At 57.0% G+C, this 25,311-nt stretch overlaps 1 protein-coding gene across 1 annotated transcript; it reads right to left on the reverse strand.

Annotated features, from left to right (window-relative positions):
- Window positions 1–1,994: 1,994 nt before the first annotated feature.
- LOC105700259 (homeobox protein EMX2) lies at window positions 1,995–15,677 on the reverse strand. Its single transcript, XM_012425935.1, is given in 4 exon segments — window positions 1,995–3,363; window positions 10,397–10,569; window positions 14,703–14,835; window positions 14,838–15,677. Coding segments are annotated over 4 exon segments (1,197 nt in total). The 5' UTR covers window positions 15,504–15,677; the 3' UTR covers window positions 1,995–3,138.
- Between the last annotated feature and the right edge of the window lie 9,634 nt (window positions 15,678–25,311).

Genomic DNA, 25,311 nt, shown 5'->3' on the forward strand with positions numbered 1-25,311 from the left:
GCGCATGCCTTGCCTCGCGAGGCCCCGGAGCGCCTCGAGATTTTCCCGGGCCCTGATCTCGGGGGCCTTTCTCCCAGGGAATTCGATAATGGAGAAATTCGATGAGGAGGCGAGAATTATCCTCGCGAGCTCGATGGGGGACCCCGTTCCTGGGCCAGGATGAATGGAGCGGTCCCGAGGGACTGCGGAGGAAGTAACAGTATCCGAGCGGATGGATTCCGCGCGAGGTGTGCACGCGGCCCGGTGGATTGTGTGCAGAATGAACGCAAACTGTGGGGGTAATTTGCAACACCGGCAATTTGCATAATTAGCAGTTCTGAACTCGCGGCCGGCGGACCACCACCACTACACCGACCACCACCACTATACCCGACTCCACCACCGTAACCGTCGCCACCAACACGGACCTCGACGCCGAGCGGCGATGGCAGTCCGTCGCGATGCATCCTCACCGCATCCTCACACGAGCGTAGTCCTGGCCAGCTCGCGAGAGGATCGCCTCTCGGGAAACAAGGACGAGAGTTATCGTTAAACCGTTCCGTGTATACGGAGGGCCCGATTGCCAGCTTGCCAACGTACTCTCATCCTCTCCTTTCGCTCTTGAACTTAGGATGCGACTCCGGTGATTATTCCGCGCTGCGGATTGATTGATTTCGGAGTCTGCGCCGGAACGATCCACGAATTCCGAGTTTCCGGAAAAACCGGGCCTCGGGTTTCCACGTTGGCGCGTTAAGGCCGCATTACGACACGCATTAGCGGGACAAATGGAGGCCCGGGGCCCCCGGGCCCCTTCGCGTATCCGCGGTAATGCGCCCAATTATACCCGTTACTCTAAACTCCGCGGGCACGAAATGCGCGGCAATCTCAATTGCAAATGATACGGGGCACTTTGTCGGGCGCGCGGGTTTAACCCCGATAAAGGTAATTGCGCCCGTGGGGTCCTTTTTCCCCGGATTGATCCCGAGGAGCGCTCCTCGAGGAAGCGATTGCCCAATGGCCCCGATCGGACGTCCCGGGGCCCGGTCTTATTAATTGCGGCCCTATTTCTCGAAGTCCCGATTTCCTTCCCCGAGTTAATTGTCTCCCGACGTTTCCCGGGGATCGCTCTTCCCACGCATATTCCACTGTCGCTCGCCGCCTCCTAATGTCGATGTGCACGATGTGCAGGAAACGGCGCCGATTGGGCCGCGGTCCATCGGAAAGTCGGGCCGCGCAATGCGCGTCCGCCTACACGCGCGGCCGAGTTTCTCCGCTCCCCCCCTCGGGGGACTTATTCCAGACCGCGCACTTACCTGGGGCCCCACTCTCGCAGGTACGTACCACCTCGTTGGCCGGCGCTCGTAAGCTACTTATCCAATCAGTTGTGCAAGCAAAGTTTCTCATTTGACAGCCGAGATTGCCGGCTCGCGAAATCGCCCCCCCCCGAGAAAAGAGTATCGCTTTATGCCCCGATGAGTCCACCGAGTTACGCGATTTCGAGACCCTTGTATTCCATAGAGGAGGGACGGAGGAAATTAAGGCGGCACGAAAGTGTCGTCGGAGGTCTTTATGGGACTTTTCACCGAAATGGGTGGAATCGATTCGGCCGAGGGGCGCGAAAACGCGACCGAAGAATTGCGCGACTCAAGTCGGATGGAATTAGCGTACGCGGTCTTTACCTTAATTGCTCGTACCTTGGATGGGCCGATTATAAGGCGATTATCGGTGATGCGCGTCTCTCGCGAGCTGGCTCGGACCTTGGGCAATGATTTACGAGAAATGTCCTCCCCTCGAAGCGACGAGCTTTTCTTCGGCTGGTATCCCTGGGTTCGTACGAAACTGTGAAATTCGCCTGGAGAAATTGGTCGAAAAAAAATTGGAGTTACATTCGGGATCTGAAAATCGGGAGAAATGTCCGCGAAGGGGAGGACGGTGGTCCTGGGGGTTGTAGCAAAAAAAGATAAGAGAGAGAGAGAGACGGGCTGGTCGTAGAGAGTGGTGATATAATTTATTTCGCTAGGATCGCTGGAACCGAAACTCTCGGCCGTCGCACGGATATACTTTCCTCGGCGTGCTCGACCCGAGGTGAAATCACATTTCCTATTTACAGAGTTATTTACAGGGCGAGCGCCGCGACGGAGCCGATCCTCGATCGGGCCCGATCGGGCCCGGCCGCCGCGGGCTCTTCTCCTCCCTTAATCCCTCCTCCATCATTCGGCCGGAGCGGTCAATAATTTAATTCGGTACAACTCGGACACATCGATCGGTAAAGAATACTGCTCTTTGATAAGGACGCAACTTAATCGGTAAATACATAAACTCGTTACACTGGGCTCGTAAAGTATCAGGTTTGGCACTGACTGTTCCCCCCGTGCCGTAGGGTCCGCGCTCGGCACTGGAATATGTACATTCGCGACGTTTCGGGGCCCGACGTGGGGCCCCGGGGGGACCGGGCCCCGCGCGTCTATTTACACCCCACCCCGCACTCGGGCACTGATCGGTTCCAATGGCGAGCTATTAATGGCAAGATACGCGTCCGCGTCCAAGAGCGACCGGGAGGGCGGATGCACCGCGCGGAGTCGCCGGCCCGCGGTTTCGGGAACCTCGAGTCTCCCTTCCGGGCGAGTCGGTGTATCTCTCTCACGGTCGGTCTTTCCGACTTCCCGGCCGTTTCCGCCGGAAGCGGGCCCATTTAGCGGCGCGTCCGCCATCTTTGACGGACAATGCCTCCATTACGCGGCTTCCGATGAGAGCGACTTCCCGGCCGTCGTTCCCTGGGATCGGGAGAAGCTCTCCCCGTCTCCCCTTTGTCTCCGTCGTCCCGCTCCTTCCGCTTCCTATTTTTCTCCGTCGTTCTCCCCGAACGATCGTCAGGGTCCTCCTCCCGCTTCCTCCCGGGGGACTCGTTCCGTCGTCGTCGCCGCATCGGCGTCTGCGACGTCCCCCGCGTCTCCCTCGTCGGGCCCTTTTTTCAATTCCTCGCGCGATTCCTCGAGTAGGGACGGGAGAGCCTCGACTTCCGGAGGCCCTCGTCGAGGGCCTGGCCCGCTGGAGGTCTCTCTAGGAACTAATCTCGCGAGGTGAGCCTTCCTCGGGACTCGAGAATCTCGAGAATCTCGACGACGAGTGGAATCCGCCGTCCTGGACTCCGACTTCCGGCTACGCCTCGGACCCGCTCGGACACTCTTCCGCCTCCGGGTCTATGTGCTCCTCCTCCTCTTCGTGGTGGTAGTCCCCGGTCTCCTGCTGCCACTTGCTCACGTGGTGGGTGTTCTTGTTCCCGGCGTTGTTGTTCGCGTTCCCGGACTGCTGTTGCGCCTTGGCCTCCTCCTCCTGCTGCATCCGTTTGTGCTTCGTCCGCCGGTTCTGGAACCACACCTTCACCTGAAATGCAGAGGTCGGGGGTCCCGCGTTAATTCGACATCCCCGTGTGGCGACGTGGAGGGAAGACCCGGGAGAAGTATCGAGCGCGGCGCGAGGCATCGGACGCACCCCTGGGAGAGGGAGCCTCCGCTTCCGAGGGCTCAGCGCGATGGACCAATCCCGACGCGGGCTGAGCCCCTGCCACCCGGGGGGAGGCTTCCCCTAAACGGTGCTCGGCAAATTAAGTGCCAACTAGTTAACGTTCGCCCCGGAGGCCGAGCCACCCCTAAACGAGGGATCCGCTTACAATGGACGCGGTGTCCCGTCCAGGTCCAACCCCCACCCCGAGAGCCCGGCATTGTGTCAGAAAATTGACTGCCCTGCGTTTTACCGCGCGGAATCGACGCTGCAGCCACCCCCCTGGGTCCATGAGAAAAAGGGCTATACGAGCTCCGGGGATGAACCGGGGTGCAGGGACTCCATTTTGAAACTATCAACGCGGAAAATCAACATTGTCCGCTTTTTCACCCCCCCGGGGGGTTGCAAAGCCGCGCGACGGGGTTGGTCCTCGGTCCTACGACGCGACTCGAATGGGGTGGTTGTGACAACCCTCGGATTAGCGTCAGATCGCGAGTCCGTCTCGGACAAGGGATGAGCAGCGATCCAAAGGACGAACGACCCCCTTCTCCATTATCGAGCTCGCGAATACACCGACGGTGTGTGACTTCTCTTGAGCTTTTCATGCCACGCATTTTTTATTCCACCCCTCTGCCGCAATTCATCCCCCAACCCCCACCACCCCTTTGGGAAGATGCAGGAAATCGTTAACTCTGCCGCGAGACCGGCCGGCCACTTACGGCGCGATTACCAGGACAAATAGCGGAACCCCTTCAACGGGGCTTAGCAACCCCCTTCGGGTGGGGCGAAGGCCCCCTCCCCCACCCTCGTTAATCGAGTTACCACCACTGGCACCCGCCCCATTTCGTAATCGTCCCCGGAGCGAGGGTCGTCATGGCGATGCCGCGTCCCGAGACGCGATTGGCGGGGGCTCTCGCCCCGTCGGAGGCTGTATCCCCCCGGACCACCCCCGGGGGCTGTTACCCCCACCGAGCGTTCCATGGCCGGGCTGATGGGATCCGCCACGAGTGGATGAGCCCGGGATTTGGCGCGCGGCTGGATTTACACGCGGTTTAGTGGACCCGGGAATCGATAACCGAATCTCCCTGGAGGAGGGGTACTCTCGAAATAATGTACGATTAATGTCACCAGATAACGCTAGTTACGAGATTACTGGTTGTCGTTGATGAGGAACCGTGGTTAATATGGCTAGAAAATTCTGATCGCCAAAATCTACCGAAATATACATGGTTATCTTAAATTCCTGAAACACTGGATATATTTCCCGGGGGGGAATTATTCTATCCGGAAATTCTCTTTGAATTTCCCAAAAATGGAATCGCCACGACCGGGTGTAATGATTTACTACTAATGTCTGGTACTTTAAGCGGGGAAAGTAGTAAACGCATGTTTAACGACCCGATCCAGAGTAACCGGAATTCTGTTTGTTTCTTAATTAGACATTTCTTGAGAAGTAGTACACCGATAACATCGATCTTGCTTTTGGTCGTGGTCTTGAGTCTTGCGGACTCTGTCGAGACGTCTTGTCGAATGACCAAGACCACGACTGAAGGGAGGAAATGGATTTTCCCGAGGGCGGAATTTTCCGACTTGCTTTTCTCGTTCCTCTCGATGGCGAGATCGAGCATCGGCTACAGGAGTTGGACGCGTTCTTTAGGATTAATTGGGTGTTCGAGGGGGAAGGGAACCCGATCTCTCCTCGACGGCAGGTGGGATAACGAGACCCCCCCCCCGCGGCTCGAAGGTGTCCCCCGTAAGGCGCGGTTTCGCGCGAGTGTCGGCGCTTACGCGTAATCGGGGCTGCCTCGGTCGCGTAAGTGACAGGTGAGTGCCTTATAGGTAAACCTCGTGTCCCGCGAACGGACTCGCGAACTCGCTCGAGGATAAATGCCGGAGCACTCATTAGCGCGATAAAAGTGACCGAGGAAACTCGAACGCCTCGAAAAAGCTCGACGGGTCGATTGGCGTCTTCCCCTTATCACAAGCGTCGAAATGATCGTCGGTATTAATTTCCCCGCATTTCCGTCGAAATCACAGTTGCGACTAATTACCGTCGAGATTATCGTCGGAAGGAATTTTCGAACGCGTTATTGATCCAGATCGCAGAAAAGGAGAGGTTCGATAAATCGGTGCCAGAAGGGACGCAAGGAAAATAATCTCGACGTGCCAGTCGAGAGAGGACTTGCGCTCGGGAGCGCAATGAGCGAGCGGCGCGGCAGGATGCATCGGTAATCGCGGAATCAATTAATCCGGATTGTTTATTAATATTCTAATTACGCGGCGAGCCCGCGCGAATCGAGGCGCACCGATAATGAAGGCGCGAGCGGGAGCGAGTCGGGCCTTGATCTATCGGAGGCTTTACACCCTCCGTTAAATATAATTACGTTTATTGCGCCGTCCCGAGCGCGACTGGCAGTGAGTTTTTACGGTCGCGCCAAATTGGACGTCCTCGTTAATGGAAATTAATATCCCGATCCGGGGCCCGACGGGGCCCGGGCCTCGTGACCTCCGCGCCGAGAAATCGATCCGACGGAGCGTTAACGAATAAATTGGACGCTTATTAATAAAGGGTAATCGAGAATTCTCGAGGATTTTTCGCGCTCGGGAAGACTCGATTCCCGGGGAGGTCGAGGCCTCTCGTCTCGGGAGAGGGTCCTTCGGTCGCTCCTCTTCGAGGTCGAGGATTTTCGAAAAATCGTCCTTCGACCGCGATGGATTCGGCGCCTGATCCCAGGAGGGCCGTCGCTGGTCACGCTCGAAACATTATTTTTAATCCCCGGGGTGGACGCGCCTCGCCAAACAAGCCGGGATATTATTTTTCGATCGGCGCCGCCCCGATCATCCCCTGGGGGGTGCGTCGTGTTTGCCCGAGAGGAAATTGAGCGCCATATCGCCTCCTGCCCCCGGAGGGATTCCCCCCCAGGCGAAATTACGCAACCCCGGCGAGGGTCCTTTGGCGATAATTCCTCAGGATCGGCCGGTATCGAGGCGAAACTCGGGGGAGGGGTTCACTGGAATACGGATCCTTGGGGTCGCTAAGTACCCCGGTCACTAACCGTGCATCGGTATGCACGCGGACGACACGTTGGACAGTGACGAGCCGCGTCCGTGACGCGACGGAGTAAACGGCAGCGACTCCGCGCGCGGCTGCCCTCGCGGGGCCCGATTCGACATATTCCCCGGGAAATCGATTCGCGACTCGGTCGTGTCTCGGGACGGTCATCCTGATTCCCTGCGAATTTTATCCCTCTTCCTTGATACAATCATTTTGCCCGACTCGGGGAACGAGACGATTTCGTGCCTCCCTCTTTTTAAATCGGGGCTGCTCCGACGTATTCCCCGAGAAATGGATCCGCCACTCGGAAGTCAGTTTCGCGGCTAGCGTTTTTGCGATCCTCGCGAAAATCCCGAAGCCGGCGTCGAATTAAAATGTTAGAACCCGTCCCGGCTGAGAGATAGAGATAGAACCGGAGGGAAGGAGACGGCCCGTCTTCGTCCTTTACAGGTGGATGACGAGGTACTCGCGATGGTTTATTCGCAGTCAGGAGACGCCGCGGCTCATTATGCACGGGGAATCGTATGCAGCCCGCATAATATGCAGATTTCTCCATTACGAGCCGCGGCGTAATACGCCGCGGAAATTGCGCCCGCGAACTGGCCCCGGAGAAATTCGGCGTCGCTTTCGAAATGGACCCGACCGAAAATTGCTGGAACCCGTCCCCTGAATTTTTCCGGCGTCTCTCCTCGAGCAGGTGCTCGACGATTCCTCCTCGCCTCCGAGGATTCACTTTTTATTTTCCCCGTCGACTCGCTTCTCGCCCAACCCCCCGCGTTTACGTTTTAACTCTTTCCGCGGCCATTCATTCGCCCGTAATAACACGCCGAGTGTATACGCCTTTTATTGTCCACTTCTCGACGCGACTCTTGAGTGCACCGTCAAATCGGTTACCTTTACGGTGCGCGTAAATTTCCCGAGGCATAAACAAGTGATTTTACGCACACGCGCGCATTCGCAAGCTCGCGTCCACCCCAAAGTCGGCGACTCCGATCCGCGATCGCGCGAGTGAGTTATCGGCGCAATCGCAGCGGCGAATCTCGTATGCGTTGCATTCGTACTTAGCTCGTGTGGCACCGACTTTGGGCGTTGCATCTATGACAAATTCGCGTGGCAGCGACTTTGCACCTTGCATCCATATTAATTTCACGTGGCAGCGACTTTGCGCGTAACATCCATGCCACACTCACGTGTCAGCGACTTTGCGCGGTGCATCCATGTCAAATTCGCTTGGCAGCGACTTTGGGCGTTGCATCTACGTTAAATTCCCCTGGCAGGGACTTTGTGTCCATGATACATTCGCGTGGCAGGGACTTTGCATGTCGCATTCATACTCAATTCGCGTGGCAGCTACTTTGCGCGTCGCATCCATGTTAAGTTCGCGTGGCAGCGACTTTGCGCACCGCGTCCACGCTGCAGGCGCGTGGCGGCGACTTTGCGCATTGCGCGCACCTACGTGCACCTATACGTGCGTATGTACGAGCGCGTGACTCCGGTTGCGGGCCCCTTTGATTTACACGAGCCGTTTACGTACTCTCTACGTAAGCTAGTAGCGAGGCGAGTCCCGCGTTAGCGCGTCGCGACGCGCCGCGACGCCCGACGGAGTCGTCGCGGGACTCGGGCCCCGACTTAACGACGCGAGGAGACGAAAGAGCCTCGGGGCCCTCCAGGAAAACGAAAACGAAAACGTAAACGAAACCCACGAGCGGCGGGTAGCAACGACTCCGACGTAATGGAGAATCGCTGCACCGAGAGAAAAGGAATAAAAACGTTTGGCTAAAAGAAATTCACATCGCGACGACGCGCTCCTACAACAAAACATGTTTAAAATCCCAGATCGAGTAAAGAAGATTCAATTGAATTACAACGGAGTAATTGTTTCTTACAATTATATATGACTAAGGCAACGCCATGTGCGCCGACATTGGGTAATTGTTTTAGTCAATTAATCTTTTTTTTCCGGGTGGAGGAAAGAGGGCCACAAGGCGAGAAAATTTCTTAGAGAGCGGAAAGGGTGACTTGAAACGATGTATGAATTTGCGATTAGGCTGTGGAAAGTATCGAAGCGTCGGTTGGATGCAAGCTACGCAGAGCAGGTCGCAGGTCGCAGGTCGCGAGGCAAAACGACCACCGCGAGTGACTTGTCTCTGGACATATCAGGGGCCGTCGTTAATCCGACGTTTCATTGGTTGTAATTTAGATTAGAAGCGGTTCGAGATCGGATTAAGCCTGGGAGCGAGTCGGCCGGACGCCTCCGGCGATCGAGGATCGGTCGAGCGTGCGCGCGCAGCTCGATCGAGCCGGATCGATCGCGATCGATCGCTCGATCGGTCCCGTTAATTAGCAATCGGCGTCGACAGAGCAATGAGCTAATGCCGGACCGATTTTCCACGGATCGCCGGCAGCAATCATCGTTAAGTCGGCCGAGCGACGCCCGCGGAAACTCGAGTCGCTGTCGTCGGGCCCCGAATGAGGCCCAAAAAGGTAGTTGGCAAAATCCGCGCTCCTATTTTTCCCATTCCGGACCGGGAAACCGAGGAATCCCGTTCCGATGGAAAAGTCGAGGGAAAAGGGCCCGTCGAACCGAGGAGCGCTCTCGGGGCCTTATCTCGGTGTTTCCTTCCCCATCGACAAGATCTGCCTGCGGTGCCGAGCAGACCGTAATTATACGCGCCGCTTCCGCGAGCCTAACCCAAAAGATGGCAGATTGGCAACGGCCGCGCTCGTTAAGATTCATAAGAACGTCGACGCGGTTTACGCGCGACCGCCGCGACCCGGTGGCCCTCGTTACGGGCCCCAATTACGCGCGATTAGCCCGACAATTATGGGAAATTACGCGATTCTAATTGAATCCGCCGCGTCGGACGCGCGGCCTTGCGCCGCGTGCCGGCACAAAGAGGACGAAAATGGAAGGAGGACGACGGGAAAATAAAAGAGGACCGATCCTCGCCCATATTCGACGACATGACGAGCCGGATCGGGCGCTCTCTTTTAATCAACCAGCGGTTATTAAATATATCCCTCCCTCCGCCGTCTCCCCTCGGGCCTCCTCCCCTCTAAGAAAAAAATCACATTTAACCGGAGAAATATTTCCTTGAACGGTACGCCGAATGTCTTGACATCGTACAGTGACAGCGCGATATCCGCAAGCAATGTACTCATGTCCGGTACCAAAAAAATGTTTCTTCGGTTCAATGGACTTTTTAAGGGCCCTGGAATGAACTATTCAAGAAATTAACATCCGCGGAGCTAATTTCGAGGCAGATGGGAATTCTCCAGGATCTGGTTGCGGAATGAACGGGGAGTCGCGGAAACGGGGGAGGTGCGCATAAGCGGTTCCAAGATGGCGGATAATCCGAATCCCTAGGCGCATGTTCCAACCCCTGCGACCCCCGCCCTCGGAATACGAAAACGCGTCCCCTCCGCACACGTACGCACCTTCCCTCCACCCATAGAAAATACCCGCGTGCGTGCACCTAGTTACGCATACATTCGCACGTAACGGAGCAGGGCTTGCGTTAAAAAAGCCGCCCTTGCTCCACCCCTGCGCGCATTACCTCGTGCATATAGAAAGAGAGGAGGGGAAAGAGGGAGACCGAGCCTCGCACGTTACACCGAGTATCCGGATTAGCATATCAATTCCCTCGTTATGGGGTCCCGTGCGTGCGCCATTAAGCTGCGTTATTGTCGATGGAAATTTCCAGGGGTGGCCAGGCTCGCTAAATCGACTCGGCCGCGGATTTCTTTCGGAATTAATCTCCGAAGCCCTGGAGGAGGGTACGCTCGCGTCTCCTGGGGCAGAATGGGGGGGTTGAAATTTTCGAAAGGGGGCATTCGCCCCCGGGGGGGCTGGTCTCTCACCTGGGTTTCCGTGAGCGACAACGCGTTGGCCAGTTGCTTCCTCTCGGCGCCCACGACGTAATGATTCTTCTCGAAGGCGTGCTCCAGCTTCAACAATTGACTCGGACTGAAGGCCGTCCTTATTCTCTTGGGCTTCCTGAAGGGCTGCAGCAGGAACCCCGAGATGTCCGCGCCTGAGAAAAGAAATTTAGCCTCGTTTAAGAAAATCCTATCCCTGGAACTCGGGGCGATTCCTAGGCAGGCAGCCTCTGGGGACCCTAGGGCCCGGCCAGGCCAGACTGGGGCCCGGGGCGCGCAATTACGGCGCGCAGGGCCCGGTCGCCCTGGGCGAGCCGAGATTGCTCGGCTATGCCGTCGACGTCGAATTAAGGGGCTCGCGCCCTGGGACCGGTCGGCCCTCGGCGCCGCGCCTCGTCGGCCACTCGATTCGCGGAACCCGCGGACTCGCAGCTACGGGCCTAATGACTTTTTAATTGTTGCTAATGCCGCCGCCCCTGCCAGGCCGCATTTGTATTCGGACGCTGATATCGAGCTCGCGTGTCGGAGACCCTGGAACCGAGGGGGCCCGAGGAGGTCCTCGGCGACCGACGAATTCCCGGATTCTCCGCCGCTTCCGCGTTCCTCTGGAAGCATTAACGAGGCTTTCCTAGTTTCCGGGGGTCGCAAGATGGCGGCCGCGCCTTTGCGAGACTCGGCTCGCCGACTGGCCCCGTCGTCCCGGTCGGTCCCATAAAAGCTCCCGCCGGCTTTACGAGCCAGGCCTATTTAAAGCATAATCGAATGCGCTAATGCTGATTATTAGTGGCCGCGCGAGCGACCGCAAGCTGTGAATCAACCCGTCGCGGGCGAGCCCGTTCCGGGGATTAATGAAATCGTAAAGATAATGGGAATTAGATCGAGAAGCCGCCGACGAGGGCCGGTAGCCCTGACACCAATGGCGGGCCCTACTTCGTGTCCCCTCCAGGGGACCCCTCGAATGAGGCCCAATTTCCCGCCCTTGAGAAAAAAGGGGGCCAAAAAAGGTCCCTGGTATAATGGACAAAACTTCCCCAGTTTTCCACACTTTTTTTCTCTTCTTTTTTGCGCTTCCTCTTTTTGTCCGCGTACGCGACTTTTTCGGGGAAACAATGACGTCTTCATCGAGGCGCGTCGAGAGCGGGAAAAAAGGGAGGCCCTTGAAACGGACTAAAATCAGGGATGTCGTCAAAAAGGAGGACGGGGGCGCGGACAATGCAGGGAAACGCGTGAAACGACGTCGTTCGAAGTTAGACAAGATGGCCGCCCTTTGTTGGGGTGGACGCCCCACGGGGAAGGTGTCGGGGGTTAACGACGCCCTAATAAAGGTGATTAAACCGTCTTTGTCGATCTCTCGACGGCACGAGGTGGAACGGAATCCAGGGCGTCGCGACGCGTTCTCACGGACCCCGGCGTCCGAATTTCGGGCGACGGAAGCTTCCCAGAATTTGGGCCTGTCGAAGAGGAGACACCTAAACGCCATAAGAATTCCCTGTATCGCGTAAACCCCCTTGACGAAATGTTAACCCTCATTTCAATTTTTTATATCCTCTTTTATTCGAATTAAGTCCTACTTAAAGTCTAGAAGTAGAAGTTACAATATCCGCCACTTTTAAAGTCTGAAGAAAAACCTCAAACATGCGAAAGTATACGTTGTCAAAACCCAATTAAAACCTAGAATTAGGAATCCCAAGTAGGATGAAAATGTTGAATTAGTAATCCTAAATAGAATGAAAGTTTTTAACTGGAGGTCTTAAGTAGGATCTAAATTTCGAGCACTTCCTAGTCTGCGTCACACTCGGTAACTAAACTGCGCCCAGCGTCTTATCGGTGACTTTCAACCTCGAGATTAATTTCTAATCATCTGTTTTTCTATCTTTTAAGGGCCTCGTTAACACTCGCTTAAGGGAGTCGCGTTATTATCTCGAAATGGTCGGTTCTAGTGGGAACACGTGAATGCCGGCGAATTTAATCGCCCTTTTTCTGGAGACCGGAGGTGATAAGGCGCGTTTCATTGACGAGAAGGAGGTTATGATCGACGGTTCGCGAGGAGCGTCGCGGTTCGATTACGCGAGTCGTTGCCTAACCTAAGCGGTTTCTCCAACCTCGAGAACTAGCGTCGGTATCGAGGAAGCGAGAACAAGACCGTCGCCGAGAGGACTCGTTACCGATAGGCACTAATTGCCAGATAACTCGGGTTACACGCACGCGATTCGCCACCCCAGCCTCGCGCTAGTGTTTCTCGGGCCGATATAAGTCGGCCGCTGATAACGCGGGTCCAGGGTCGATTTTGTACGCAACCGATCTCGCTCGACGATTAGCGTGCGACGGATCGCCCGATCGATTAGAATTCGACTTCCTCAAGAGGGTAAACACACAGAGTGCTTCCAATTAATCGGGTGAATTTTAGCGAATTTTAAAGAATTTTATCCGACTTCAATTTTATGGAATTTTCTCTTATCAAGCGCCCTGAATAATAAGGCCGACCCGATCGGTTCCCTTTCGCGGGGATTTCGATGCCTGCATAAGACACGTCCCGAGATGCGGTCTAAAGAGATCTCGAAATCCATTTTCTGAAGGATACAAGTTAGAAGGTAGGATGCGATGCCCCCAGTTTGGAGAAAAATGTTATAAATGTTTTGACGTTTTATTATATAGAATGATCAATGGCGCTTTAATGACACCTTAATTCACGGATGTTAAGGGGAGGAATCCTCGTTTTGCAAACCGACGGGTCGATTATCCAGCGACGAGGGTTTAAGAGCAGGGGAAGAAGTCCGGACGCGGTCTCGTCGCCGCGGCCGAAGATGGCGGAGGTAATTTTTCCGCCGGGACTAGTTCCGCGGCGGAGCGGCCGTACTTCTTCTCCCGGCGCCGTATATACGTATGCCGATTGCGGTAAATTTATGATAATTGTCCGTTCCTAGCCGCGAGCCACCTCTCGGGAGCCCGACCTCGTAAGTAACAGGCGAGGAAGCGTAAAACACTGCTCCCACCGCGCGGATTCCGCATGCGGCCGCTCGGGGAACTCGGGCCCGATCTTGCGGATCGTCGGGCCCAAAGGAGGGAATTTCACTTTCCGCGGAAAGCGACCGTGAAAATCGAGCGGAGGAAATCGAAGACGCCCGAGTCGACTGTCTGGGCGCATCGGAAATGGGCCTTACGGACCTTGTGGGCCTCACGGGCCCCAAACGCGCCAGAGAGGAGGAGGCCAGAAGTCGGGTTGGACAAAACCTGACTAATTATACAGGTGTCTCCCGACTCGAGGAGGATGATCGATGGATCCCAGTGGGATGTCTCCTGGGATCGGGCCCGAGGAGAAGACGGGCTTCGGGCCCCGCCGTCGAAATCCAACCGAGCAAAAGTACCTCTCCTAATAATCGACGTTGACTCTCATTTCGTCGGGTCCGGAGAGAGTCTCTTCCGTCTCCCCGCGTCCGAAAGAGACGCGACATCCTCCGATTAGAGTCGACGTCGCGCACACGAGGGCACGTTACAAAACGTCGTTGCGTCGGTCGTTGCGAAATGTTGCGAAAGATCGTCTGGCGACACTTTTTGCCGATTTCAGGCGAGTGCGTAACCACTCTCGATCTAACATAGAGACCTCGCCGTATGAACGATTCGAGGTTAGGATGCCTCGACGTAGCGGCAGAAATTTTGAGCCACGAAGTAGTATAAGAAAATTCAATGCCATGTACCGAAGTCGTCCCCATTTTAGAGGTCCAAGATATTCGACATTTCTCTTACAAGTACCGAGAGCGTCGATGACATTTTGCAATTAAAAATTATCGCCCGCTAGTCTTTATCGCGTTAAAAAAGTCACGTTATGTGTATCATCCGCGGATTATCGTTTCGCTTCGCGTGGGACCGACCATAGACGTTGTCTCCTTGTACCGTTTCATGTTTTGGGCACTTCTTTCACTTTCTTAAAATGCCTTTCCTTTTTCGTGAATCCGCATTCCTCGATCGTTCCCTTTCTGCGATCTTCCCGGGGAATTCGAGAGAACTCACGCTCGAGGAAACGACCGGGCAGGCAATAAGCACTCTCTCGGAGGCATTCAAGTGGGTCAGTCCCTCTCTCGATAATGAGAGAAGAGAGAAAATTGACGGGAGTCGGGTAATAAGGCCGCGGAGAGAATTAACGACGCGAGCCTCCTCTCCGGGGCGCATCTCTTGAAAAAGAAATTATCCCGCCTGGGTATCTTATGGGACTTTTCCCCGATGGGCCGAATTTTCAGTCGAATCAAGGGGGCGAGAAATGGTCCGAATGGGGAGGTTTCTTGGGACTCACCTGCGGTGTACCGGTTGGAGAAGATCCTGCCGTGCCTGGAGAGGAGCCAGGGGTAGAGTTGATAGCTGTCGCGAGGCTGTTGATGCGGATGCGGCGGGGGATGGGGTCCAGCGAGGGGCCCGCCATGGGGGTAGCGTGGGGAGGGCCGGGGGGCCCGTGGGGGCCGTGGGGGCCGTGGGGCGCGTGCTGGGCCTGCAGCGCGGCCGCCTGGAAGTGCTGGATCGTCGCCAGGGCCAGCTGGGCGTGGTACTCGTTCTGTCCGGGCTGCGGCCCCGGGAGGCCGTAGAGGGACTTGAGCTGCTCGGCGGCGACGCTGGCGGCGGCGCTTCCGGGGAAGGGCCCCAGGTAGTTGGGGCTGGGCCTGACGACGGCGGGCGGCGGGGGCGGAGGCGGCGGCAGCGCCGCGCCGATCGGCGACGCGTCCGCGGGGGCCAGTCCGTGGGGGGGACTGGGGCTGTCGTCGGGGGTGGACCCCCCGCTGCGGCCGAAGTCCAGGCGGCGGGCCAGCGGCTCGGCCGCCCTTGGCCGCGCGGGGTAGGACTCGACGGAGGAGCCGCGCGAGCCGGGCCGGTCCGAGCCCTCCGAGGGCGCGGCGGGCGAGGCCGCGGCTTGGCGCGCCCGCGGCGAGGACGGGCCCTCGGCCGCGTTCGGCGGGCTGACCCCCTCGCGCACCAGAACCACTCGCTTGAGCCGCTCCAGCCGGTCCTCGCGGCCTCCGCCGCCCACGATCGAGTCGATGCTGAAGCCGATCTTCGGCTTGGCGGGCACCGGGACGATCCGCGTCGGCGCCAGCGGCATCATCCTCCGCTCTCTCGCTCTGTCTCCCTCGAGGTCGCTCTCTCCGACTCCTCAGCTCATCCCGCGCCCTGCGGCTCTCGGGGCCTTACCTCGAGCGAGGCTCCTCAGACCGCGGCCATGTCTCTCGCGCGAGTCGTCCGCGACTCCGTGCCGCGGCTCAGCGCGCGGCGTCGCGCCCGGCCGCCCCGCGGACGCTCGGGGCTCCCATGGCAAGCCGGCCCCGCCCGGGTTCGCGCACTCACTCGCTCGCGAGCGACCTCCGTCGCCACCCTCCGGACGCGGACGAGGACACCGACGTGGGGTACGAGCCCTGGCTCCGAGCGCGGGCTTCTCGGACGTGCTTCTGGCGCGAGCTCTTGGTGGTGTTTGAGAAAATTACCGACTAAACGCCCCGGCCCGCGCCGCGGGGCCCCCTCCTCGCGCCCTGGACGCCGCTGGAGGGGCAGACCGACGCCGCCGGGGGCGGACGTCGGGACGCCGCCCGCCTTCCGACCGGCCTCCACCGCCTGGCTATTGGCTCGTCCCGACAAACCGCGCCGGATCCCCCGTGCCGAAGGACTCGGGTGGGGCACCGCATTAGTCGACGATGGGCGTTAAACTCGGCTTTTTCTCCCGGGATCAAAACGAGCCGTTTAATTAATACGTCTGGACTCCGCGTGGTTCTTGTCGCTGCGGTTCCGCCGGAGGCGGGGACCCATGGGCCCCGACGGGGCCCTACGGCTAAGGGCGCGCCCTTTCTCGCGAATCCAGCCCGCCCGCCCCGATCGATCCGCCCGTTTCGCCTTTTTTCCGTTCCGATCTTTTCCCCGGTTCTCTTTCTCCTTCTTTCCTTCTTTTCGAGTTTCCGCATTTGCTTCGCGCGACGTCCAGCTCCCGTTTTTTCGACGACGACCGCCCCCGACGGCGGGCGTCCCTTCGCGCTGTCCCTTCCGCCGAGAGCCGCGAAAAGCCTCCGGATTTATTTTTCTTCAGATATTGGGACTCTTTCTTCGGTTTCTTCAATCAACCGAGGGTAATCGTCCCGCCACATCGACCGTATTAAATTCTCCATGCGACGGCTCCGGATATTATGCCACTGGGAAAGATAGAAAGGTTGACTGAAAGAAATATGCATTGCGACGAAAAAAACGGACGATCAAATACGCTCTAAAAAGTCTCATCGGGTTGAGGGTACGGAATTCGTTTAAACCAACGTCACATTTTTTTCAGCAATGTATCTCTTAAACGTAGCGAACAAAATTCAGGATTTAACGATCCGGGCGGATTTCTTTTCCCCGTTGCCGCTCGGCAAGGGTAACGTCGAAGCCCCGAATGATTCGCTCGTTTCCATTAGCCATTTAAAACGGGCGCACACGTATCGGCTTTACGAGCGCACCGAGCCTCGAAATAATTCTATTGTACCGGGCGTAATGGCCGCAGCGATTATTATTTCAATCCGAGCAAAAATCCGGCCGGCGGAGGCGATAAAACCGCGATCGTATAGTTACCGGTCGTTCTTACCAGAGGGGCGCCCTCTCGGTCGAGGAAGAAAGGGAGTTTTCATCGGCACCTGCAATTACGAAACGCAGTCGGGACTTTTTCCGCCCCCTCCCTTAACCCGCGTCGGGGGGCCGCTAAACGGAATCCTCTCGTTTTTCCCCGGGCGCGGATTTACTTACCTGCAAACGACACCTGGTCACGCTCGAGATCGGCCCCGCTAATTACCCACGGCGGCTCATAACGGCTCCTAATTTCTATCATCGACTTCCGACATGACCGCGCGTCCCTGGAGGAATTTAGTTATTCGGCGAGTTAGTCCTCGGTCCGGGTGGAGACGCCTTGCAGCGCGCGGAGTCGCTGCACGGTGCACCGGCCCAGGCCAAGGAGCTCTCTCGTTTATAATTTCAAAATTCCCCACGGGCTATTCACTCGGAAATCAGGGAAAGAACTATCTTCTTTAAGGACGGATTGCCTTTTTTCGTGTAAGCGCCGCCATATTGGATAATCAATTCGCGACGTTTCTCGAGATTTGTGGGTCGCCGGGGTCGCTGTCGGCTAAGTTGGAAGGACCCTTGGGCACGGAATATCCTGGTAAGGTCCATGGAGGGCCTTTTTGAGGTTCGACGATGCGGTAGAAGAGGGAAATCGAGATTTTGCCGGACAGCCCCAAGAGACGCCGAGCAAAGTCGATTTCGCAAGTCGTTTCGCAACGGCTTCGCACGCGTCTCTGCTAGCCCGTTTACCTAATTGACCGCATCTTCGTCGGCTGGGCGCGTAAACGTCCCCGAGACGGACGTGCCAATTATCGAGTTTGACGCGATTCTTTTGACGACTTAACCGAAATTGCCGGAGGATGTCTTTGTCCGATCTGTCCACTTCCCTCCAACAGGGGCTTTGTACGTTGCAATGGGTTTGCCAACCGGAGGGGAGCATCTTCCAATGGTGGATCCTTTCGGACGCCCTCGTCCTCGCGATCCCACGATCGATCGATCTTCCTTAGAACGAGTTCGGGAGAAACGATTTACCCGCCAGGAGAGAGCCGGTGCGTACTTCCTCGAACCTTGAGGAAACTCGGACGTAAAACCAGCCTCGGGATGGGCCTCGCCGGTAATGGCGGAAGGATGCGTTTCTTTCCGGTGGCAGACTTCCTCGACGGCCGATTCCCGCGATTTACGCCTTGCACTGAATCCCTGGACCTACCCCGAAGAGTTAATCATCCCCCTGCGTCTCGTTTCAAATTAGATTTCAATGACAAAATATCTCAGAAACCCGGGTTAACGGGTGAAACGACGAATTTGGTACATGGCGTTACATCCCTTATACAGCTTCGCGGTGGCAACGCCTGATGGATTTCCAACTGATTTCCAGTTTATTTCCAAATGATTTCCATGTGATTCCGGGCATTAAAATCCAGGATTTCCTCGGTGAAAATACCCTCTCGGATTTTTCCTCTCGGGGAAGGGGTGAGGGGGATTCGCCGCCGCGGCGCGAGGGGTGGCTTCCGTTTTCGCGCGTCCAGAACGCGCTCGCGCTCCTCGCCTCCTGGGGGCGGCAATTGGCTCTCGCAGGCTCCTCCACGTGTGTAGGTGTTGTTCCTGGCCTCGGGAGGGGATTCAACATGGCGACCGAGCACACATCGCGGCCTCCGGGGAGCCAATGCGCGAGCGGCGAGTCCGGTCCTCGCCTTCTTGCTCTCCTCTCTCGCTCTCCCCGGCTTTCTCTCGCCTCCACTCGCCGCGGAGCACTTATCGCACTTTGTTACCGTACCTAGAGTACGTATCTCGGGGTCCATACATCGAGGTAAATCCGGGTCCGGCTTGATCGATCCCGATTCTCGAGTTTGTACGGATTTTTTTTTTTCACGCGTGAATAAATACGCGTGAAGAATTTCGCATGCTTGCGGAGTCACGTCAATGGTTAACATTTTAAACTCGTAGATGAAATCGTCGATTTTCAGGGCGAAAGTTGGAATTTCCTGGATATCTTTTATGTACTTTTGCGTATATTTTAGAAATATATTTCCAAGGGTGGTGGTTGGATTTTTTTATATTTTCTTACTGCGCCCGGAAATCCAAAGGGATTTATCGCCAGATTTATCAATGGGATCCCGAGGTCCTGATTGCGCGATTCGCGAGGGAATTGCCGACGAATTCCTCGATTGTCCTCCGAGTAACGAATTTTCCGCGCCTCCAGTCTGGGCGTTGCGGCTCGAGGGTGAAAGGTTTCGGAAAATAGGAGAATAATGAAAGAAGAGAAAGGAGCGATCGAGAGAAAAGAACGAGAGCAGGACGCGTGGAAGATGGCGGCGGCCGAAGTCGCGAGATCCGAGCCCGAGGAAAAAAGAACTTCCTTTCGTTTCGAAAACGGCCGAAGTCGTTAGAGACGCATTGTCGGAAGAGAAGGGCGGGGTGGACGAGGTTAAATAAAAAGTCTTGAAAAGATTCAACGACCGGAGGCCATTGACAGGGCTGATATAAAATTGTAAAGAGACAACGGTCCTCCCTTTTCACGATCGAGCCGAAATTCGGCGAGAGCGAGCGAGATTTCGAGGGAAAAGCCGCGTTTTGAAAATCAACTCGTACATTAAGGAGATGAAAAAGGGACGGGCTGGCAAAATGGGCACGGTAATCGCGCGATTCGCCCGGAGAGTCGCGCAACAAGGACTTAACCGAGGGGAGGTTAGGAGACCCGCGGAGTCGGATTGAATTGTAAAGGACCGCCTCGTTTCTCCAACAAACTGGGGAGAAAGAATGGGAAGAAAAGGGAGGAAAGGGCCAAAAGGAGGAGCCGACGGTATTTCACGCGTCGCTCGCGTGCCTTTGTCGCGAGTAACGGCGAGTTACCCTCGAGGAGAACGCCGCAACGGCGGCCATTTTGGTTCCCACTTTTGCGGGCCACTCCTTGGACTCTCTTGAAGGAAATCGCTCGTTCCTGCTCTCTCGCGCGTTTAGATTTGGGCCGAAGATACTCGGATACGTTTACATCGTGCTTTGGAGCAGTTCTCTCGTAATTCTCTTCGGAAGCACGTGGCAGCAATGCGTCGTCGAAGACGAGGACGCGATTCCACTTCTCCGGGGAGAATGAGAGATGGCGGAGCAGGACTAGAGTCATCGAGTCGGGAAATTGGCAGGATTGCAGAAATTGCCGCCGACCGCGAGGGCAGCCGGGGGTTAGGCTGACATTCAATTATCCTGCACTTACGACGGACCTTGGCGTAAGTACGGCGCGTCTCCCGGCCTGCCCACTTCCAGGCTAATCGTCCTTAATAAGGAATCTCCGATGCAACGACCGAGCAGGATGCGACGGGGCCTCTGTCCTTAACGAGATACCAACATCCCGCGAGGATAGCCAGGAGGTTCCACAGTTCTAAGCCTGCCATTACGCGCATTCCGAGGAACTTGGTGCAGAGACTCCTCTGGAGCAACCTGATCGGATAGAGAACACGATAGAAAAATCCCGACCCTGAGGAAAAAATCGATAAGGTTAATATCCCGACTCCTGGCGGGTTCCTGTGAAGATCACATTTTCGGAGTTCCTGAAAGGCCGGAATTTCCATCCCCGGATACTTTGAGGTTAGAATGCCGGGAGGATGGAGAACCACTGGGATGCGGTCCCCCGTCTTAAATAACCGGTCGGCACCTATGATTTTCTCAGGTGAGAGAGAGAGAAAGAGAGAGAGCGTGCTAGGGGATGCGTCGAGGAGGGAGCTCGAGAGAGAGGGTCGATTAAATTGATTCGCGAGTCCGCGCGATGAGCGCGACGAGCGGGTGAGCGAGGAAGAGGGGTCGAGGCTGTACCTGGAGGGGAAGAGATAGAGGGGCGGCGTTTATGCCCCCCAAGGCCCGGGGGCCGCGGGGGGATCGGGCGAGTAGCGCATAAAGTAAGTGAGTAAAGTAAATAAGTAAATGAGCGAGCGAACGAGCGAGCGAGGGGAAATAAAAAGACGGGGCTAAATGGAGTACCGCGACCTCGCGAGGTGGGGCCCCCTCGATCTGATTACCCATACTTGGGGCCCATTATGCCTTATTACCGGGGCCCGATCGGCTTTATTATAGGCGGGCCCCGCGAGGCCTCTGCGCGCCACCCCTCGGGGTTCCCGCGAAAAATCATTTCCGTTAAACACGGAAGGGGGACCCGCACCCCCCCAAGGCCCCGGGGTCCTCCCTAATGAGAGACGGGTCCGAGGTGCCGGGCCCCGGGCCCCTCCGAAATTAGCGGCTGTTTAGCCAAATTGATCGACCGTGTTCGCACTCGATTTCGGGGGACGCCATTATGGCGTCGCCGTTCCCTGGGACCCACTCTTCGATTTTCGGGGCCCAGCCAGGTATTAAGGGGCCCGCGGTCTGGATCTCGTATACATCCCGCACAGCGTCTAACGCGAGTCTCGATGGATCTTCTGGGATTTCAATTAAGCCTTCGAGATTACTCAGGGGGCACCTCGGCGTCGCCGGGGGCGGGGGCGCCCCCTGAACGAGGGGGCCGCGAATCGCGACTACCCGGGCGCGAGCGGTTAATTACGAGCCGCGAGGGGCCCGACGGGGCCCCGTCGAGCGCGACCGCTCGCGCGCGTTCCGTCATCCCGAGTGCTAATTACTCGTAGTTCCTCCCCGACTAATATAAACCGCAGGGGCGGGCAAACTGCCCCGCACTTTTGCCGGTCGCCGGATTAATTGCCGCCATTACCCCGCCGCATTCGACGTCCCACCCTGCGAGCATGGCGTTCGATTCCCCTGGGAGGACTCCAGGAAGAGTGGGCCCTTGATCGGGACTGGGACCGTCCGAGGAGTTCGCCCTTTACGATTCGCGAATCGCGTATTCGCATCAAAGACGACGGACAGGTACGCCGAGCAAGTGCTCGACCCGAAGAAATTTCGGCCACGGCGCAGGTGCAATTACTCGTACGAGTTTCCTTACGGGCCCGGTATCCAGGGAAGAGGGGGCGCCCTCCCCGACGTCGCGCCCCCCGCCTCCGTCCACGTTACTTATGGCCCATGAATATCCATGGGCCCAGAAGAGTAAACCGTGCTGGCGTGCCCTGATGATAGGTAACCATGTGTAATGGAGTGCTAACTACTGGCCACCTCGCGAACCGACGCACACCCTCTCCGAGGAGCGCGCTGCCCCCGTCCCCCGGGCCCCGAAAGGGGGCCTCTTCGACGCGAGGGGGACGGAGCGAACCGCGGACCCACGGGAGGGAACGAGAAGGAAACACGAAAAAGAAGGCCCAGACGCACCGTACTCGCGCTGGCATGCCCCTCGTCTCTTAGTTTCTCAAACAAGGGGGCGGGCCCTCGCGGTCCAGTGGCTGTCAACCGCCGAGGGGCCTCGAGGTCGCGGGCCCTAAGGCCCCCCGCGAGGATTCCGCGGATTCCGTGGAAATTACTCGCGAGGAGTGGATTCACTCCGGAACGAGCAAAAACTTGAAAGCGGGGCCTTGTTTCCGATCGGGACGAATCGGAACGAACCGGAACGGGCCTTATGGGCCTTACTCGATCGCGAGAGACGGTCTCGCGAGTTCGATCCGATTGGGCCCGTCGGTCCGGTCGTCGTGCGGGTCCACCTCGCGAGAGGGCCTTCCGGGCCCCCGATTTGGGCCTCGGGCCCCGAGAACCGACGCCGCGTGGAATTTTCGAGCCGGTCGAGGCGTGCCGCGCGGGTTGCGTGAAGGCCCTCATCATCGTCATCATCATCATCGGCGTCGTCATCTCGGTTGGCGTGTTTGCTCTGTGGGCCCCTCGCGCCCGCGACCGGCGGGAAGCCGAGTCGGGCCCCGTCGGCGGAGGGGAAAAATCGACTCGAACGGAGCCCGTCATTACCGGGTTATTACCTAAGTATCGGAGAGGAAACAGGGCCGCGCCGATGGGCCCGATAAAAACGCGGGCCCGGCACGACGCGGATGCCGCTCTCGAGCCCCGAGTGCAACGGCAGGAATGCACACCCTTGCATAATTGCCCCGGGCGAATCGCACCCAGGAACCCCTCCTGGCCTCGCTACAGGAGACGATGAAATCCCGACTGGGCCTTAGGGCCCTTCGGGATTTTTCCCTCCTCGTTTCCGCTGGGGCCCCGAAAAGGGGGCTTCTCACGACCGCGCTAGTCCGTCCTAATTTTCAATGATCACTGGCGATCCTTTGGCAAAAAATCGAGATAAATCACCGGGTCGATCGCGGCCGATATCAATCGGTCGATCCGTGGCCTTTTCTCTCTGTGGCTCTTCGTCCCCCCTCCCGGGGCCCGATGGGCCCCTCGCCCCTGCGCGGGCTCGAGAACCGCACGATTTATAAAGCAAACACCGTGCAGCACCCTGCAATCAACCTACCCGGGCCCTCGGTACCGGCGAGCTCTCGGTATCTGCCAACGGATCGGCTCCGATCTTATACCTCGAAGCGCGTTTACACCGTACTTAGGCCGTACTTGGCAGGGAATAAATTAATAGTTCTCCGGCAACAGCTGCCACGAAGTTTCGAAGATTGTCAGGGACGCAGCCATCGAGCTGGACGGCCCGACTGGCCCCAATTTCCGATTTTCACCTCGCTCGTCTCGATTATAGGATCGGGCCCGAACGGTGCGCGGGCAACGTCGAATTGCGGAAAATTAATGGAAATTAAAATGCGGGATTCAATGGCGGGTTTTAAGGGAAATTAATAATCGAGAGGTCGGCGACTCGGACCAGGTCTCGGTTGGCAGCTGTCATGTTGCGTTGCGTGGTCCCAAAGACGAGGCGAGACGTTTCCTGGGAACCTCGAAAACGGAGGAACGCGCCTTTGCTGACGCGAGGCCAGTTGGGCCCGAAGGCCCAAAATCTCGCTCGGCAATTTAAATTAATTAATCGACCGGCGATTACGACCGGTCGAGAAATCAGCGGCTGTCCGCGCGGCGAGACGCGACATGCAAAGTGCGGAACGGGCCCTTCCACGTTTTCGGATCGCTGTAATTACGAAATATAAGGCGAGGGGCCTTACGCGGGTCCGATTCCGAGCCTTCTTTCTCGCTTCGGAGAGAGAAACTGCTTTTTGGGCCCAACTATTCACGATTCTTTGAAATTAGGGGGAGGAGGAGCGCCCCTTTCTCTGCTGGAATTAAACGCGCGTTTAATTATTTCCCTAACGAGCGGTTTCGCGTTATGGGCCCCGGGAGAGCTACAAAGTAGCCCAAAGTAAGGCCGAATTATCTGGACCCATCTCGGGTGGCGGGCCTGCGTGCGAATCAGCCCCGAACGCTGCGAAGGGTGGCAGGGTCCTAAGGCTGGACGTGATATATTTGGGCCCTCCCATTCGGCGATGATTACAGGTTCCTTGAACATTAGAGCCTGGCGTCTAAACAAACCGCTTCTACGGCCGCCGAGGGCCCGGGCCCTCGGGGCGGGACTGTTGGGTCCGTTAGGGCCCATCTTCCCCGACGACCCCTCCACCGAGCCGCATCCCTTCCGCCGCACCCTTGGCACCTCTCCTGCGGACATCCTCCCTCCGATTTCTCAAACGCCCTCCCTGCCCCACAGAAAAATTATTCAGTCACGACAACACTCTACACTTACTCGGTAAATTATTATCTTCTCTTTTTTTCTCATTTCTGAATTCAATCCGAAAATTCAAATCAGAGGGGAAAAATGATCAAGCCCTATATTGTCTCGGGAAATTATTATTTTTTCCCTTCGTTCATTCATTCTGAAAATTGAAACCGGAGGGAAGGGTCTCCATCCCTGGACCCATCCGCGTATTTAACCATCCGGCAGCGGATGGACGGCGTGACTTGCGATCGGCCGCGAAGTAGCCGAGATGGCATCGATAGGCCTCCCTCGGGATAGGCCTCGGCACTCGTTTCTATCCGACCTATCTCCCGTATATATCGTCGCGCCTCGTTATGGCCGGATAACTCGCGAGGTTACAATCCCGAGTGTGCCCACACGCCCCTCGGTCCATGGTGGACGGATGGTCGGATAGGCTCCTCCATCATTTGGATGCGAGCCCGTTTACCGGTCATCTCGCCATCGGGCTCATCTCCCATCTCGACATCCGTCCCGGTGGCGACCTGGACGAAACGCTTCCTGAATCGACGGGCCTGGATTCGCAGGGTCTCGTTTTCATTTTCTTCCGGAAACGCCGGGTCTACGTGCGGGATTTGTCGGGACTCGAGCAATGGGCCCTTCTCGAAACCGAGAGGGCTACTCGAGGTGGGTTTAGACTTTTGCGGCTTTCCGATGGAAAGATAGGAGGGAAGAGGGAGCGAGAGGCTGGGCAACCGTATAATCAACTTGTCAAAACGGTTCCTAAACCGTGGGGTCCCTAGCTCGAGTCTAATATATCAGAAGGATAGAGCCATGTGCGTGCCGGGAC

This window comes from Orussus abietinus, unplaced genomic scaffold (genome assembly GCF_000612105.2).
Source record: "Orussus abietinus isolate OABI.00-Male unplaced genomic scaffold, Oabi_2.0 scaffold18, whole genome shotgun sequence".
Taxonomy (NCBI): Eukaryota; Metazoa; Arthropoda; class Insecta; order Hymenoptera; family Orussidae; genus Orussus; species Orussus abietinus.